Source organism: Musa acuminata, chromosome BXJ2-11 (assembly GCF_036884655.1).
Source record: "Musa acuminata AAA Group cultivar baxijiao chromosome BXJ2-11, Cavendish_Baxijiao_AAA, whole genome shotgun sequence".
Taxonomy (NCBI): Eukaryota; Viridiplantae; Streptophyta; class Magnoliopsida; order Zingiberales; family Musaceae; genus Musa; species Musa acuminata.
Window position 1 is genome coordinate 32,915,149 of NC_088348.1, and position 18,248 is coordinate 32,933,396.

Here is an 18,248-nt window from a genome sequence, read left to right on the forward strand (position 1 = left end):
CACACTCACGCACGCCGTAGGCATCTGCGCGGCTGCATCATGTCGCTTGCAGTCGGAGAGAAATCTCGGATGGTACCAAATGACCGGCGAAAGCCCTTGCAAAAGTCAAGTCAAACTGTCAACAACAATTCGAGACGCGGACCAAGGCGACGTGTTAGCCGCCTCCGGGAAACCTGTTACCATGATACGCATGAGATCCACGAGTCGGCAAGTCTAGTGGTTGATCAGTATGAGATGGCAGCTTCCCTGTACCAGAACTACTCTCCATCAATACAATAGTAGCTCTTCTACGAAATGAAAGAGGTCGTGCGCACAAGTTATACCTCCTTCAGTTACGTAATAGCGATAACTAGATAGTACAAAGTATACCAAATTACTGACACGGTGCATTAATGGAACTGTCGTCAGGGCAAGCTAAGGTAAATTCGTCAGAACAAGTTAGGTACAATCGAATTAAATTCATATAAATTGTCACCATCAGTTCAGTTCATAGGTATATAAGCAAGCGAGGAGAAACAATGGCAGACAACTTAGTTGCAAGGTTAAAATAACTATAAGCTTCAAAAGCAGGTCGTCCTTTGTCCACCCATCAGTCACCTCGTTTTTATTTCCTTCTGTTCACAACAGGTAAATAAGCTACTGTGAGATGAAATTGGTCCAGGTAAAAAAGTAGAACAATGCATGATGCTTATATTGTAGACACTTGGGTAACTTCGTCGAACAAAATGCAAATAAAAGTTGAGCAATCAACACGACCTGCTCCCTTTAGCTCGTGGAACAAGCAAGCCCCTTTTCTCCAGGCTTTTGAAACGATCTCTTGCGAGAGTACAGCAACCCTTTTTAACGGAAAAGAACAAGGGTCAAATTCAATAATGATGAAGAAGATCTAAAGTTGGATCTAAACATACTCGAGAGAACCAATAATTACCTTCAGCTTCCTAAGGGATCCAGAAATCTCCTCTGTCAGAAGAACTTGAACAGGAGCTGGTTCAAATCTGTAAAAAGAGCAGAGAACAAAACTAATCAATCGTATCTTCCTAAAGGATCAACAAAACTGCATTGGTAAAAAAAATTATTTAATTTCAAAATGGTTGCCAAATGAGCCAGATAGGGGAATGTACTCAGAAGCATCCTGTCGTCACCAAATTGACGAGATATCAAGATATACATGGAACTATCTTAAATCAAACACAAGATAATTATAAATAGTGCAAAGTGCAGCTTATCAAAGTAGTGCATCTTTGCTCAATCAAATCAAAATGGCCCAGGACATTTAATTGTGTACCTCGCTCATCAACCAAAGATTCCCACATGGAACCAAAAGTTAAGATGGTGAATTCATTTGCTGCCAGCAGACTAGCATGCTCAGAGGCAGGAAGTCAACGTCAACCTCCAAGCATCATAAAACATACAGCTCAATTTTAAAATTTATGCAGAGGTGTGGCGTGCACAGTGAACAATAAAACATGTCTATTCTCCACCAAGTATTCATCAATGTTCATGCATAAAGAATGAACACGTTAAAAACTTTAATAGTTCATTAGAGCAAATCATTACAGATAATTTCCTGATTGAATCTAGTTAACCATGTCGGGCTAAATTAATTAAAAGAAGTATGTAACTAGGAAAAGCTAAGTAGTTTACTAAAAATTCTAAAAAATAATGGCCAAATGGTATTCCATACCAATTTCAGCAAATCCCTTATCGCTAATAATTACTAAAGTGTAAAGTCGATTGGGATAGCATAGATATCTAGTAGAATATTGTTTTCTGTGCAAAATACAGGCTGGCTGCCAGCTAGTAAAAGCATCACATAACAGTGTGCTCTCGGATAACAGCATGCTCTCTCATTGCAGTATTTAAAAATGACGGTGAAGTGAAATCCAATAATATAGAGCAAGAATAGGTTTCATACTTGTGCTTCCCAAGGCGAGGTGGAGCAGATTTCAATCTTTCCTGCCGAGCTACGGCACGTCTCATGTGTCTCCTGTGCTTTTCTTCATCCTCTTTAGCTATTTCCTCCATTATATCTGGTAAACTGTACAAGTGCCTAAAGATGTTAAACTTAAATGTCATAGAAACCACAGGACCACCTGGGCCATGAGGACAATCATATTACCTATCAAGTTCCTCGGAAAGATTCTTCCGCTTCTTAGCTTCTTCTTCTGCTTTTAGTTGCTCCTTACGCCTGGCTCTTCGATTTACCTCCACTCGAGTTACTCTCTTTGTTTTTGATTTCCTGCTACAAGAATAAATATGATAGGTCTCATGATCTAAGATGAATAAGATTGCAAATCATGTGAGAACCAATTGTGCTACAAACTTTCATCAAAGACCTTTCCTCAGAAGTTGGCATCCACAACCACGACAAAATATGTACCGAAATGCAAATCGGCATTAAAGGTTGCCTTCAATAAAATGTTTTGCAATATATGGCACAAGAATTTTGGTTGCCAGCTGCAGGTGTAGAATACCCTAATCTAATCATTGCAAAAATCTCAAAGATAATTCTTTAACAAAAATTGATACAGCAGTGCTCCTAACACTAGACAAACAACACGTCGATATGAGCAATCATAAATAGTTAAATTTTCTAAATGATGACAGATGTCCGTCAATTTTTTTAAACCACCATAGAAGTCTACAAATAATTAACATAGTAAACAGCACATCCAAGTTACTGACTTTTAAGAGAATAAATTACATGGTCAAGCTTCGTTAGAAGATCACTGGAAATCAAAATCAATTAGCTTAATATATTAGGCAAGTAATAGCTTAATATATTATGTGAGAAACTAATCTGCAATATAAAATAAAGTCAACTTCAAGATACCTAAATTCATGACATTGATTAATGAAAAGAATGATAGTGCATCTTCAACAATGGACCAGGGCAAAAGATTGACAAGCATGTGTCCATTCCATTTTAGCATGGCATAATACAATTAGCATCGGTTAAGTTGGATGAATGGAAGAGAATTGCACACATTCAACAATGGATTATGGCAAGGATTGCCACTTTAGAGCACACAAAGACATGACAGCTTGGTGTGTCTTGGAGCTGGATAATAGTCCAAAATTTGGCATGGTCGTAGGTGAACATGGCCCGGCACTATAATTCTTGCACTAAGGCAAACATAGAATAGACAAAAAACATTAACAGTAATAGTTTGAATTATTTGGGGTCAGCAAAATAAAATCCTTTCACCACAAAACTATGTTGACTACAATATATAAAAAAATGGAAAATTTATTAGATATCCATTTTATTAACTTCATTTATGTGTCATGGTGGTTCTTAGCATATTCTAACTAGGAACATGTCAACAATTATATCAGCATGACATATACAAATGGAATTCTTGCCTTATTACTCATAATCACGGTTAAAGCAGCAGCGATGGAATCTTGATCTCTCAAAAGCACTGAAGGTAACTCGTGAATCTGATATCAAACCAGAATGCCTTCCATTGACATGCATCTTGGGACGAGTGGATTAACAAATTTGATTGCTTGGATCGTAGAATAAATAAATTAACTTTTTCGAAGTAATAACCCTTGTTACATTTAAACAATCTCTTTAATTTATCAGGTCTCTTAAACTTGCCAGGAAAAATGAAGAAAAAAAAGTAAAAGGTACAAAAGTGTACTTATGAGCAAGGTCCACAATCTCATGTACTGGTCGTGTACCAGTCAAGGCTTGGACCCTTACCATACTGGCTCAGACCATTGTATTGAGTGTCTACCTGTGTGAGACAAGTTTCAAAAATATCCTGAAAAAAGATAAAAAAATCAAACAAAAAAAACTCTGATACAAGGCCTGTACCACCCTGTACCAGGCAATACAGGCCTTTAAACTGAGCAGACCAGGTGATAAACCTTGTATGGGGCATACTGCCCAGGTCATCTTGCGCAACGTAAAGCTAAACCATTAAAAAGGTAAATACTGTCCATACCGTACCATACCACATGGTATTACAATCCTTGCTCACAAGTTGCAACTACATCATCTAATTCATACACACTATGTCTGATACTCAAAGAAAGAAAAATGATGCAACAAGCACACTTCTTTCCAATGTGTAAAACCAACATTTAGAAGTCAGCCTATGGAAAGAACTATCCTTCGGTGCCCATAATTATAATCATAGACTTTACATTGCAGGGAAAACCCCACAAACTAATAACTTGAAGAAAGAAAAGAATCGATTCACAAAAGGATACCTTAATTCAGGTAGCTCACTGTCATTGTTGCCTGTTTCCCCTTCTATGTCACTTTCGTTTCCATCATCTGCCTCTAGAAAATATTTCTGAAAAAAAAAAAGAAGACGATGGCAGATGAGCATAATTACTAGTCAGATTATAGTTTGCTATCAACTTAATAGAAAGATGATAGGAGAGGACCATGCCCACTAAGATCAATGGGTGGCTCTGGAGCTCCTGTCAAAGTGTCAATGAGATGCAGGCATATCCCGATTGATAGATAATATGCTTTCAGATTTAGCTATATCCATGTTACCATTACAAAAGTAATCAACAACAACTGAATACAAAATATCATAAGTGCAGTCATTATAGCATATATTATCCACAATCGTAAAACTACCACTTCTTTTCAAATAACTTTGCATGACAAATTAGCAACCCTATTAACTTTATTTTGAACCTAATTATAATACCCAATCCTATTAGACTTGCATTATGCTAGGCTATAATTACTATCGAGTTACAACCCACACCCATCTTGTGAGCACCATTTGGGTGCATAACATGGTTTGCAACTTTAAAGAGGCAGTATATGGTCCGACTAGCCACTGAGACTTGGGCCAAGTGAGTTCAACGGATTCAGGTCATACAAGTGAATCCGTCGAAATCGGATGTACATCAGGCGACAACTATGACCAATTAGTTGCGGTAGAATTTGCATCAAATCACCCAATGTGACAGTTGGGAGCTGGCTCGGGACTGGTTGATGGTGTATTTAATCACCCCCTTGCTCATTTCTCCTCTCTCATGCTCACTCGCTCATCCTCATTCTCAACCTATTTCTCTTGATTTCTTGGGTAAAAGATTTAGATCTTCTTTAATTGCCTTGAGAGACAATTAGGGAAGGATGATTGGCACTCGTAGAAACATTAAATCTTAGGATTCAATCATAATCATCTTCAAATCAAGGTAATCTGAACCCTCATCTTTAATCACATGGAATTAGAGCTAATTAGGGTCTCTCTTTCATTTTTACCCAATTAGGCACACAAAATATTTATGAACTGATCTCTTTTTCTATGGTACAAAGCTAGCAACTCCATTGTAATCAAACAATTGTGAATAACTAGAGCAGCATATTTCATATTTCATTTCTCAAAGTGCTAGCAAAAAAGAACAAAAAACCAAACAACAACCAAGCAGTTTATTACTTGAGACAAAATTAATATCTTGATTTATCAGATCACTTCAATATTATAAAAAGAAAAATACAAAAATGGTCATTTATGCTCACATCTTCTTCTGTCACTGGTTCACCAGGAACCGTAACTGGCACTGGTTGAGGCCCTAGTTCTTTTTTGTAGATATTTTGCATTTCGTCAGCAACAGCTTGAGCCAATGAATCCTATATTTGCAGTAGTGAAGCAAAATTCAGTGAGATTTGCAAAGAAAAAAAAAAGAATTGAGAGAGCTATTCATTCAGAAAACTATAAAAAGATTGATCTAGCTAACTTTAAGAAAGCCAATTAGCATGAAATATAAATAAACAAACAGAGTATTATTACTTGATGAGCCTCAAATGGAGGATTGAATGAACACCCTGGTGGCTCCACTTCAACAGCTGGAATGAGTGTAGCCTTCTGCTTCTGCAAGATCAAAAAATTGGGATGATAAGACCAAAAAAATGCTAGGCACCTAAGATACAGAAGAATATTCTCGAACCAGAGGACTACTTACCAATCGATATGCTTATTTTAAAATAACCATAAAATTTTACAAAGAAAAACATAGTCTAAAGTATAAAACAGAATTATTACACTAGAATGATAAGGTGACATCATATATGAGTAATCTATCTCGTTAAGATAACAGAAATATTTTGATAAGCATAAGTATATGCTTCCGCACTGCAGACAATAACTGATTGACTCAACCTCTAAATCCCCAATCTCTTCAGGCTTTATCTTCGTTTACATATCATTTTTGTATCAATTCACTTGGGAATTTTGAGTTTTCTAGACATTCTACCTGAAAAAAGTTGTATGTCTCCACCACTATATGCTAGATAAGGGACTAATATCTTGTTTTTCATATGCTAGAAAGAACAGTAAAACCTTGTCTCATGACTTGCGGTGGTACACATAAATTTTTCAAGATGCTCCATCTAAAAAACTTAGTAGCTTAAACTTGCTTTAGTATGTTAAGGTATGATTACGAGGCGTTGGCGGTACAAACAAGCATCACAATCTACACTTTCTTATAAGTGCCAATGACATGATACCAGAACTTATCTACTAGGATATAGATATAAGACATGACAATTTCACCTTTCTGGTTTTGCCAGCTGCTTCGCCTGCAAGATTGATGACGAAATTAAAAATTTTGCTTCCAAAATTTAAAAAAAAATATTGAGGAGTATATAAGTCACAGAAGAAACCTTCATCACCCCAAATGTCAGTTAGATTAGAAGTTGTATCCTCTTCCTGAAGGCATAACAACATAAGATAGGTAAATAATAAAAATTCAAAGCTGATTGCAGACCATGGAAGCATCTTAAAATTAATTGCATACCTTGGGGTCCGTTTGAGCCTGAGGTTTTTCTGTATTAGCTTTTTTCTTTTCCCTCTTCAGTTTTTTCAGGGTAGAAGATGGAACAGCTTGCACGAAAGGATTCTTCTGTAGCAAGCTCTCATAATGGAGAATTTTCTCCTTATGCTTCTCAATCTTTCTTTTTGGCGGAATTTCTGTGGTAGCACCAAAATTTTCAATAATACCTCACAGTATAGAGTCCGAAGAGTGTGAGGAGTGCTTGTGTAGAAACAATTATCGAATACAAGCATCACCACAAGAAAAGTAGAGATGAACTAAAGGGTGTGTCCTACATGGGAACAAAGTGGATCGGTCACTTGTGTAATTTTAAGAAGGGGGAGTAAAACAATCCTGTAGATGATTCTCAGCCAAAAAGGGAGCCTTCATCCTCAAAGACATCCGAGGCATTTCAAGAAGATATACCGTATCCTAAGCTAAATGAAAACAAATTTTCTTCCTCAAATCGTATGAATGTCGCATTACATGATGAGCCATAGGATGACTGACAGCCCAAAGAAACTATATCCACAAATAAAATTTCCTGAAGACAAAACGATGCACACTAAGTAGTTATTCAAAGCCCAAATAGTGCAAGCAATTATATTTGACAGCCAAATCATCAAGTGAAAAGAACTAGGAGCGACCGTGTGTATTATCTCGGAAGCAAAAAGCCACAGAAAACAATGGCTGACAATGTCTTGAATACTCGTTTTCATTCAACGAGCACCTGATGTGCGATGACATTGGCGGAAACAAGGGAAAGGTAAAGAGGGAACAAGAATCCAACATCGCGGTCGGATCTTTACGTAAAACGAAGAAGAACCGAAACCCTGGGGTAGAAGAAGCGCACCGGCGTTGGATTTGGTGTCGAGGTAGAAAAGGGAATCGCTGGGGAGGGAGGCGATGGTGGCGGCGCGGCCCGTGAGGGCGTCCTTGGTGGACTTGTCGAAGTAGTCATCGATGTCGTGGGTGCTGATGTTGGCTCTCCACGCCTTCTTCCCCTTCCGCGATCCCTTCGCCGCCTTCCCCATTCTTTTGCCCCTTACTAGCCTCCGCCGCCGCCTTCGAGATGAGAGGAAGGGTTGATGACGGGTCTCGTCAATTTAAATACGCCGTGAAGGGAACAATAACTCAGTAATATTATTTATACCCTTTTATATCTTTAATATTTTATCAAATTTGATCTTATTACATAAATATTCTCAATATAATTCAATTAGATTTAAAAAATAATTATACATACTAATGAGTTGTTCTTTTTGTATATATACGATTAATCCTTTAATAGAATTGGATCGCTCTTATAATTCATTGAAATCAATCAAAACATTGTGATAGTCATAAATTTCATATATTCGATGACTGTACGACTATTAATTTGACTATGATCTTAAATCAAACAAATGGTGATTTCTAACGCACCTAATCGCATGCGACGGCGTCATTCAAAGGTATCAACGGCCAGCAGCAGCCGAGACAAACGACCCCACCGCCTACCAAATCCCACGTGAGTCGCCCACCGTTCGCGGCCAAAACCCGCCCCTCCTTTGTACGGAAGCATTTCGCCCACCTTCTGGAGTGGCCGTTCTTATCCGGCCCAGAAGAAGCCTCGTCAAATTCGCCTCGCAGTTCCTTCGAATCCAATCACCGCCCCCGATTCTCGAGGCGCCTAAAAAGCTTCGATCTTTGCCCGCGATCGAGCTCCATGGTGACCCCCAATCACAGCCTCGGAGTGCCCGGCCTCAGCCCCGGGCCAGAGCCACACCGCAGGAAGCAGCAGGAGGAGGCGCCGACGGCCACGGCCCACGCGGAGGTGTACTCCGGGTCGGGATTCTGGAACTCGCCGTCGCCCAGCTCGCTGCCGCTGCCGAGGTTCTCGCTGAAGAAGGACGCGCCGGCCGTGGGGGAATTCCTGGCCACCGTGGCGCTTAGGCGAATGCTTCGGCTGGAGTAGCACGCACTCCTAGTCGATATGCAGCAGTCGATGTTTTTGAATGACGGATAAGAACAGAAATGATTGTCGAGGAAGAAAAAGAAGATTAGATGCACAGTTTTAGATCTCTTCTTCTTCTTCTTCTTCTTCTTCTTCTTCTTCTTCTTCTTGTACAGTGTGCATTGTAACGTTATGTAGTGATGTTAGACTAGATTTGATGAAATGTTGACTTTGATAAGCAACATTTGTTCTGCTATATATTTACTTTTTATTGAATGAATGCATGGGCTAATTATCTCATATTTTTCAGCAAGAAAAATTGAAGTATAGTCAAGAAGAGAAAAGACTTGTGGAAACCATCTTTGAATGGTAGATGCGTGAGAACTTTGCATTACAACGCCGCCTCTAAATTAGTGGCATGTTTGTCAGCCACTTAAGATGCAACAAGTAATTAAAGGCGATGCAGATTTCATATACATATTAAGGTAGATTAATCAAGTAGAACAAAGTTTCCTATGTGCTTGGGGTTTGAAACAAGAGAATCGAAGGTAAGAAAGGTCCATTGGCTGATAGAAATGCCACCTCGGAAGAACCCATTTGCCGCGTGAAGTTACACCAAACACATTCTGCAGTTGGTGTCTTCGTGAAGCAGCAAGCTTTCACCTCATCACACGAGATGCTTAGAATCTCGTTCTGGTTGCAGGTTGACGAGCACAACGTCACCTGAATGCGCTGCCAAGGAAAACTTTCCTCGCAGTGTTCCCGGACATGGCACTCCTCCCTCATTTATGTGCATTGCGTACTGTTCAGGACTAAGGGTTTTCCCTTGCAAGCATGCATGCATGTCAGCATCAGATGATCTGCTGCGAAAGCATCGACTGTTAGGTGAAGTTTTAGTCCGAATCAATAGCCTGCATTTGACACGAAACCTACGCGATGTCAAACTCAGATTCACGACAAACGGTGTGTGGAAAGTTATCAGAAAAGTACAAGTTCATAAGCACTTGCAGAGCATAAGGAATATGGGAGGGAACACAGTAGTGATGGTGGAGAGAAGGGAAAGAACTAACGTTCAAGCCGTATCCACCAACCAAGCCTCAGCTTTGGCATCACTTTGAAGGATAACCAGCGACCTTTAGGTGGCAAGCATGTCGTTCTTGCAAGCAATCATCACCATCTCCACCACCACTTACGGTCTCCCCATAAGTAGAGGTGTAGAGTTGGAAGGATCGCAGCTAACAGCAGCATGGCGGGAGGAGACCAAACAGAGTCGCTAACCAGCTCCTCCAAGGCCACAAAGACCGTGGCGGACAAGACCTTGAAAGGCTTCGGCAACCTCATCCGCGTCCTCCCCAGCGGCACCGTCTTCATCTACCAGTTCCTCAACCCGCTCCTCACCAACAAGGGCGATTGCCACGTCGTTAATAAGTACCTCACCGGCGCCCTCCTGTGCTTCTGCGGCTTCTTCTGCTGCTTCTCCTCGTTCACCGACAGCTACACCGGGAGCGACGGGAAGCTTCACTACGGCGTCGCCACCAAAGACGGCCTCTGGCCGTTCTCCGACGAGAGCTCCGGCTCCGTCGACCTCTCCAAGTACAAGCTCCGCTTCGGGGACTTCGTGCACGCGTTTTTCGCGCTGGTGGTGTTCGCAGCGATCTCTCTGTTGGACTCCAACTCCGTCTCCTGCTTCTACCCCTCCTTCGGGTCCCAGCAGAAGGTGGCGCTGATGGTGTTGCCTCCGGTGCTGGGCGCCATAGCGAGCTCGGTGTTCATGGTGTTTCCCAACACTCGCCACGGCATCGGCTACCCTCCCTCGGAGACCACGTCGGATTCCTCCTAAGAGTGATGGGTTATGTGCTGCTTCGTGCTAACAGCGTAACGCGCGAGGACGTGAGAAACTATGCAGTTCTCTGCTCTACATGTTCAGCTCATTTCAGCAAAATGAATCAACTCACGAGTTACCAGTAACAGTTTGATGATTCATCTAATGTTGTGATCTGTCCTTTGATCATAATTGCTAATTTTGGCATTAAAAATAATTGGTAATATGAAATTGAAATTATGGTAAGATAATAAAAAATTTGATTTAATAATTGTAATAAAATTGTAATTCCTTGTTTTACTCACCGCATCGCTTACTCGTACCACTTTCTATGTGCTTCCGCCTCCCAAGAAACCGCCGTTATCTGTCGGACATTATATGCCGTCATTCTCGTTGGAAGACGCGGAAAAGAGAGCGCCGCCACTGGTCTGGCGTAACCCACGTGTCGCGTTGACCGCGTCCCCCATCGACCGTAGGCGCTTGTCCACTTATTATCAGAGTTGACCGGACGATTGCATTTAACGATGATTGGGATGTCATTCTCTGTTTCTGGGCTAAATCGATTGCCCACCAAAATCCAATAAACCAAAAGCTTTTATGGCGACGTGACAGCTCTATTTTGGTTTTCGTTTTTGTGCGTGTTAGGCACTGCCATCTCCCAAGGCGGCCGCCAAGCTCGGTCAAGCCGCCGCTCTCTCCTTTTCCGTTATCTTTCCGCGCTCTCGGTCTCTCTCCCTATATAACCTCATCCGCGTCTCCCCTTCCACCTCAAGGCAGCCTCTCTCTCTCGCTCTCTCTCTCGTTCGCCTTGCTTCGAAGCTGAATCCTTGGTGGGGAAATTGCGATGGCTCCGAGGGCAGCGAAGGGCGGCGAGGCAGAGAGGGAGCTTAAGGAGGCGCGGTTCCGGGGCGTGAGGAAGCGGCCGTGGGGGCGGTACGCGGCGGAGATCCGCGACCCAGTAAAGAAGACCCGCGTTTGGCTCGGCACCTTCGCCAGCGCTGAGGAGGCGGCACGCGCCTACGACGCCGCTGCCCTCCGGTTCCGCGGCCTCAGTGCCAAGACCAACTTCCCCTGCCCCGGTCCTCCCCACGCCCTCGCCAACCCCTTCAGCCCCACCAGCAGCAGCGGCACCGTCGAGTCGTCCACCCCTTCCTCGAAGGCCACCGCAGCCGCAGCAGTCCTCACACCGCTCGATCTCGAGCTGGGCCACGCGTCCGCCCGCTCCTCCCTGCCGCGCAGCCCGGTGGCCATGGATCGGGCAGTGGCCTCCACCGGGTTCATGGGCGTCGGGATGGGGGGTTGTTCCTTCGCCATGGATTACTCTCTCTCGCCGGCGGCGCCGCCGACGAGGCTTCCCTTCGACGTCGACCTCAACCTTCCGCCTCCGCCCGAGGTCGCCTGATCCAAACGCCAGCGTTGCCGATGTCGAGAGATTCGGATCACAAAATTTGCCGACGTTGACCTCAACCACATACAAAATTTTCAGCTTATGTTTGACAAGCTGTATCTATCATTTTTCCTTTTTTTTCTGGCACTGAGAAAAAGTAAAAGCCATCTCAGAAATGGAACTCATTGTTATTAAATTAAATAAAATTAAATTATTTTTTGGCCAAAATTTATTATTTTTTCTCCCTTTTTCCTTGCCAAGTGATTAATTAATATATTGATTTTTGAGGTAATAATTAAGATTATATGTATCGACCCAAGAAACGCCGTCGGACACGACTAAGTCGCCGGTTTGGGCACACGGAAACACGACAAGTAACTACAATTGCGCGTCCTGGTGGGCCATCCGTTACATTCTACGCCCCGTAAGAGCCAATGTGTCGGTGGATCGCGATCGCATCGCTGGATGTGCTTTGCGATTCGTGCTGGTGTGAATCGATCGAATCGAACGGTAGCTGGGGATGACAGCAATTAATGTACGTCAACTCTATAGCCTGTGATAAGTACTTTAATGTAATTAAATTCGATAATCTATGTGAAATAGTTTAACCTTCTTAAACAGATGGTGACAATTACAGTTGTTGGTTTAACCTTCTTAAACAGATCAACAGGGGCAGCGGGTGATGGATTAATAGAGATCGGAATACTAATCATAATTATACATAGGAGATAAATATATAATTATCTCTAAATCCAATTACTTAGTCTAACTTAGAATGAAGCTTCCCATAGTCAACCCTTTTACTGGGGGCCAATGCCCACAGATTCAGCAGCCCCGACTCCACCCATTATTAGTCAATTCACGATTTGTTCTTTCGATCGATGAGTGTAAATGATCTTATTTTAAGTCCATCAGTCACAGGTCCTAACTTATCTTTTCCTGTTCTTATTAGGGACAAATACCACTGGTTTTTGTGTGTATTCGACTTGTTCGAATCGATGCAGCAACCTCACCGTTTCACATGGGATAAGGGAAACGTCGGAGAACTCGACTGTCCGCCAATCGGGAATCGGTAATCACATCCATCTTCTTATCCGGAATAAATAACACGCGCATCCATTCCACGGCATACCATCACTACCCCCACTCCTAAACCAGGGGCCGTCGGCGGTGACCGGAACTCCTTATAACCGTCTCGCCCCTTCTCCTTAATTCTCCATTCTCATTCCGTCTCCATCTCTCGACAGCAATGCCTGCTGCCGCCGCCGCCGCGTCTCTCGTCCTCTTCGCCCCATCGCGCTCCTCCTCCTCCTCCCAGCGTACCCTCAGACGCCCCTCCCTCCTCGCCCTCCGCCGCGCTACCGCCGCACCTTCCCGCCCCCGAACCCCCCGCCTCGTCGCCGTCCGCGCGGCCGTCGCCATCGAGAAGGAGACGCCCGAGGAGGAGAGGCCGGAGACCTTCCTCCGCGCCGCCGATGGCCACCACGGCGCTGCGTCTGCCTCCGTCCGCGCCCGCTTCGAGCGGATGATACGGGAGGTCCAGGACGAGGTGTGCGCCGCTATTGAGGCGGCCGATGGCGGCGGGAAGTTCAAGGAGGATGTTTGGTCGCGGCCGGGAGGAGGCGGTGGGATCAGCCGGGTGCTGCAGGACGGAGGGGTGTGGGAGAAGGCCGGGGTTAATGTGTCCGTGGTGTATGGTGTTATGCCGCCGGAGGCCTACCGGGCTGCCAAGGGAGAAGCTGTATCTGGTAATGGGAATTCTTCGGTCAAGGCTGGACCTGTGCCGTTCTTCGCTGCTGGGATCAGTTCGGTATGTGTTGGAAATCTCGTCGAGCTACATTCTTTTGCTTGGTTGGTTCGAATGAAAGTGACTGGCGTGACGATGTTGAGAATTAGGACTCTAGTTGTTAAAGAAGCAATTTATGCAAGAACTTAAAAGTTCTGAGCTTTAGATCATTGGGTTCGTTTTTGGGATAGAGTATTGGATTTCTTTCATAGGGATTATAAGAGCTAGACTTAAGAATGTCTGAATAAGAATGCGTTAACAAATTTTGTTTAACAAAGATACCCCTACTCTCCTTTCTTATACTTCCCGGTATCGACACGGAAAAAAAAAAATCTGACATTGAATTAGAGAAGTATTTGGTGGTCTGATCCACAAATGGATTACACTTCAGGGGAAATACTAGATCCTTCAGTGAGTCATAATTCGATTTTGGTATACGTACCACAGTCTTGTTGAGGGGGTTAGACTGTAGAAAAAGTGCAAGGTCCCAAGTGCCTAGAAGTCACCAAAATAATTGTTTATGGCTTTTAAGTTTTTCTGAGTATGGAGATTTCATCCCTCTAATGACTTTTTTGGCATTTTAATTCTGTATAAGCTACACTTTGCATTAGGAAGACTATCATGGCTCTTCTTAGTGGCACTATATTTGATCTTTATTTCTTGTGCCATTTTCTGTCACCTAAAATTTTCTGATGTCTAAGGTCTTCGACTTGATCTTTTTCTGCTACCAAATGCTTTTAACTTAAAACCATATGTATTATACCTTCTAAACACATCATTAATTCCAGACAGATAATTTTCTCTGTCTTATAGAGAACCAACTCATCTCTTCTTGGAGAATTTCAAGAGTTGGCACAAAATCTATTATTTGATTAGGCTGTTGCATCATCCAAGTAAATATACAGATGATTGTTTGTCGACTAGCCTAAGCAGATTGGTTCTTGTTTTGTAGGTTTTGCATCCAAAGAATCCATTTGCCCCAACATTGCATTTCAACTATCGATACTTTGAAACTGATGCAACAAAAGGTACCTTTTGCAGAGTTTTTTTTTTCTCTGTTGTGAACAATTATAAAGGATTCATGATGATTCCAACTGTGCAGTTGAATGTTATTTATTTAGAAATGTTTTTCTCATGTACGATAGCTTGTTATGCTTTGCACGAGAAGCTCCAAGGATGTCTTTTAGTTCTGGTAAAGGAATGTCTATGAGCTTAAATCTGCATACCTAACAGTAGGCATGCTCTAAGATGATATAACAGTAGGTCAATTTAGTCAAGGTGAATTGTATTTCCTGTGAAACTGATTTAGTTTTCATTTTTCCCATTCATCATAGTCATTTTGCTTCTTATGAAACTAATTCAATTTACTAAGGCATCCTCAACTTTTTGTAATTTGACTTTCCTTTAACATTTCAATCTTTTCAGTTCTTTATCTCACGATACCAGCACCGTGTCTATCTACATAAGAGGGTCTTTTTATGCCTCATGCTCAATTTTGTTTCCTCAAATGTGTGAGAAAGAACTAATTTAGCAAGTATTATAGGATTTTCTGCAACGTGGTCATGCTTGATGTAATGCATCAATGTATCAGACCATGTTTAACTCGTAGACATATCTTATAAGGTAATTGGTTCAATTCTTTACTAATTGTTTCCAAAAATATCTAAACAAAAAAAAGAGACTTCTGATCGCAAGAAGGAGGACTATTTCCCTATCTTTGTTGGGCAAATGTCATTTTGTTGTATTTTAAGAAGTAAGGTGCACGTTGTAGCATTTGTTGATGAGTTTGTGATTATCATGATCATCATGACTCATGGAGACTTAGTTGTTAGCATGGCTTGTTCTCATTAGGTTTTAAAAGCAAATTAATGCAAATGTTGTTTTCAACTTTGCATCAACAAGTGGACCCTGATGCTCTTTCATCATATCATCTTAAAGACGACTATGTAACATTGTTTTCTTTATAATCGATTTCATCTTAGTTCTCTGCCACAATTTATAAAACATGACATTAATGAATACATATAGTGTTTTTTATTATCTAATTCTTGTATTTGCCTGCAGATGCCCCTGGAGCACCTAGGCAATGGTGGTTTGGTGGTGGCACAGATTTCACTCCGGCTTATATCTTTGAGGAGGATGTAAAACATTTCCATAGGGTATGTTTAAACTTTAAATCACCCGATGTCTATCATTATAATTTTGGATTATATTGATCATTTACATCAGAAATTGCAATATGATTAGCAGAAAAGTAAAGAAATGGTTGCACTAACGTATTGCCTCTTTTTTAGCTATATATATTGTTTTGTAAAATTTTGGAAGTGGACAGAGTGAAGACATAGTTTTGCTCATCTTTCAGTTAATAAGCTGATTACTTAAATTTTTCAGTTTTTCTACTTCCCACTTCTGTTTTGTGTGTCATGTATTGTTTTGGTCCAGCAACCTGTCTGGTTTATTAGATTTCGTCATTTCAGCATCCTCTAAATTATATGCATCTGTACCATCTGACTTCAAATTGTCTTATGTAAGTTCAACATTTTATGATTTTAGCTTGTGTCTTTTTAGGTCCAAAAGGAAGCATGTGACAAATTTGATCCAAGTTTCTATCCCAGATTCAAGAAATGGTGTGATGATTATTTCTTCATAAAGGTACATCTTCCGATGTTTTTCTTTTCTTTTGTTAAGTGAGTTCCTATTTTGTTTTAGTTACTGATGGTACTGTTTGTGACCATTTTGGTGAAAATTTGGAGAGATCAGCTTTATTTAGCAAGCTTATGGTCTACGTAGGCCTAGGTCTGATGGTTATAAGTGGGAATTATGTTTTTAAGATATTATCCTACTTGTCTTATGCTTTAGAAATGTGATGCTTAATTGCTGTTTGCCAGCTGCATGATGTATAGATAGTTGACAGTGAATATCTGATGATTATGAATTTATTCATTTAAATATTTTTGTGATGCTGCTGCATGCCACATGGCATGCACAAGGCTAGCAATGAACATGCATGGGCATGTGAACCTCATGAGCCAGCAGTGTGTGACACAATTTAACATGGCATGTGACATAAGTCATGCGTAATGCCAACCCTAGGTGCATGTATCCTTAGAAAGTTGATTTCATTCTTGTGTAGATTTTCTTTTAGAAAGTTCTTCTCTAGCTTTTTCATCGTTATGGAAAATGAGTTAGTTAGGTGACAGCATCTGTTTTCTGCTCACATTCGATGCAAAAATAAAAAAAGTTTTCTAAATTTAATTTCTTCTTCCTTTATCATTTGATGTTTTCTGCAGCACCGTGGTGAAAGGCGTGGGCTTGGTGGCATATTTTTTGATGATCTTAATGACTATGATCAGGAGATGCTTCTGGCTTTCTCTACTGGTAATCCTGCACATAAACTCTCATGTAACCAATAGTGATAACTATATGCATCATTTTGTCTGTATCCGCTCATGTAGAGCGAGGGAAAGACACGTGAAATATATTTTAGAACTATTCAGCAATTGTGCTAACTTTATTTAATGTCTTTTTCAGAGTGTGCAAGGTCTGTTGTTCGAGCATACGTACCTATTATAGAGCGAAGGAAAGACACACCTTTTACCGAGCAGCATAAGGCATGGCAACAGTTAAGAAGGGGACGTTATGTGGAATTCAATCTGGTAAGCAAAGAGAAAATAACATGCATTTGCAGTCTAGGAGTCTGTATCGGACTGAACATTAGTTGCGATGTGTCCATTCTGAAGGTTTATGATCGTGGTACAACATTTGGACTGAAGACGGGTGGACGAATTGAAAGTATTCTTGTTTCCCTTCCATTGACTGCTCGGTGGGAATACGATCATGTATGCTAAGCAACTCCCCTTTCTTTCCATCTCCATGCCATGCGCATGCACAAACTAACGAATGGAATGAACTTTGCCACAGAAACCAGAAGAAGGAAGCGAAGAATGGAAACTCTTAGATGCATGCATCAATCCAAAGGAATGGATTTAGTCTCAGCCAAATGGCTAAGTGAGCACTCTTAGCCTTCCTGTTCTACAGCGATAATACAAAGCTCCTGGTCCAATTTTTCGGGTGCAGTTATGATAGGTGAAAGCTATGATCTGAATTGTTGAATAAGTTCAATCAGGTTATGTCGGATAATATTCACAAATGAGTTATTTTGGAATCAGTGTTGGTGATTATGTTGGGATGGTGTTGGATATGAATGTCTGGAATCTTTGATTACTAACCGGGCGGATTCCTTGGAAAAGAAACAAGAAATTGCACTTCAAATCAGTGAAAAATATAGACACTAGATATAGATCAGAGACAGAGTTCAAGATCAAATGATTATATCTAACCGATAGAAAGGTTTATGCTAGTGTGGAACATTAGCAACCCATGATAATATGGTTGTCACTTGGTGATGCAGTTTCAAAGATTAATTAATGTCTTATTTTGGGGTAAGCTATACACCCTCATTCCAGCAGGATAAATGTGCTTCCAGAGATCCTGTTCCCTAACACCATAAACCTCCATGATCCCA

The 18,248-nt window shown here is 41.5% G+C and overlaps 4 protein-coding genes across 6 annotated transcripts; 3 read left to right on the forward strand and 1 right to left on the reverse strand.

Annotated features, from left to right (window-relative positions):
- Positions 1–424: 424 nt before the first annotated feature.
- On the reverse strand, positions 425–7,879 carry LOC135626984 (ribosome biogenesis protein NOP53-like). Of its 2 annotated transcripts, none has more exons than XM_065132867.1 (12): positions 7,646–7,879; positions 6,778–6,950; positions 6,644–6,689; positions 6,534–6,559; positions 5,772–5,852; positions 5,501–5,611; positions 4,225–4,310; positions 2,120–2,239; positions 1,916–2,038; positions 929–995; positions 757–836; positions 425–614 (listed from the first exon to the last, which is right to left on the reverse strand). In XM_065132867.1, the coding sequence occupies exons 1-12, from the start codon at positions 7,824–7,826 to the stop codon at positions 605–607; spliced, it is 1,104 nt and encodes a 367-aa protein (XP_064988939.1). In that variant the 5' UTR covers positions 7,827–7,879; the 3' UTR covers positions 425–604. The 2 variants fall into 2 exon arrangements, with proteins under 2 accessions (XP_064988939.1, XP_064988938.1); XM_065132866.1 differs by having other exon boundaries at positions 2,120–2,242.
- Positions 7,880–9,766: 1,887 nt separating this feature from the next.
- On the forward strand, positions 9,767–10,696 carry LOC135627068 (protein DMP2-like). The gene has a single exon (XM_065133024.1). The coding sequence runs from the start codon at positions 9,975–9,977 to the stop codon at positions 10,566–10,568; it is 594 nt and encodes a 197-aa protein (XP_064989096.1). The 5' UTR covers positions 9,767–9,974; the 3' UTR covers positions 10,569–10,696.
- A 698-nt stretch (positions 10,697–11,394) lies between these two features.
- Positions 11,395–11,952, forward strand: LOC103972669 (ethylene-responsive transcription factor 11). The gene has a single exon (XM_009387013.2). The coding sequence runs from the start codon at positions 11,395–11,397 to the stop codon at positions 11,950–11,952; it is 558 nt and encodes a 185-aa protein (XP_009385288.2).
- A 1,100-nt stretch (positions 11,953–13,052) lies between these two features.
- LOC135626988 (oxygen-dependent coproporphyrinogen-III oxidase, chloroplastic-like) lies at positions 13,053–17,904 on the forward strand. Of its 2 annotated transcripts, XM_065132875.1 has the most exons (8): positions 13,056–13,747; positions 14,676–14,751; positions 15,788–15,882; positions 16,292–16,375; positions 17,014–17,101; positions 17,255–17,379; positions 17,464–17,562; positions 17,645–17,904. In XM_065132875.1, the coding sequence occupies exons 1-8, from the start codon at positions 13,187–13,189 to the stop codon at positions 17,711–17,713; spliced, it is 1,197 nt and encodes a 398-aa protein (XP_064988947.1). In that variant the 5' UTR covers positions 13,056–13,186; the 3' UTR covers positions 17,714–17,904. The 2 variants fall into 2 exon arrangements, with proteins under 2 accessions (XP_064988946.1, XP_064988947.1); XM_065132874.1 differs by having other exon boundaries at positions 13,053–13,747; positions 17,255–17,562.
- The last annotated feature ends 344 nt before the right edge of the window (positions 17,905–18,248 follow it).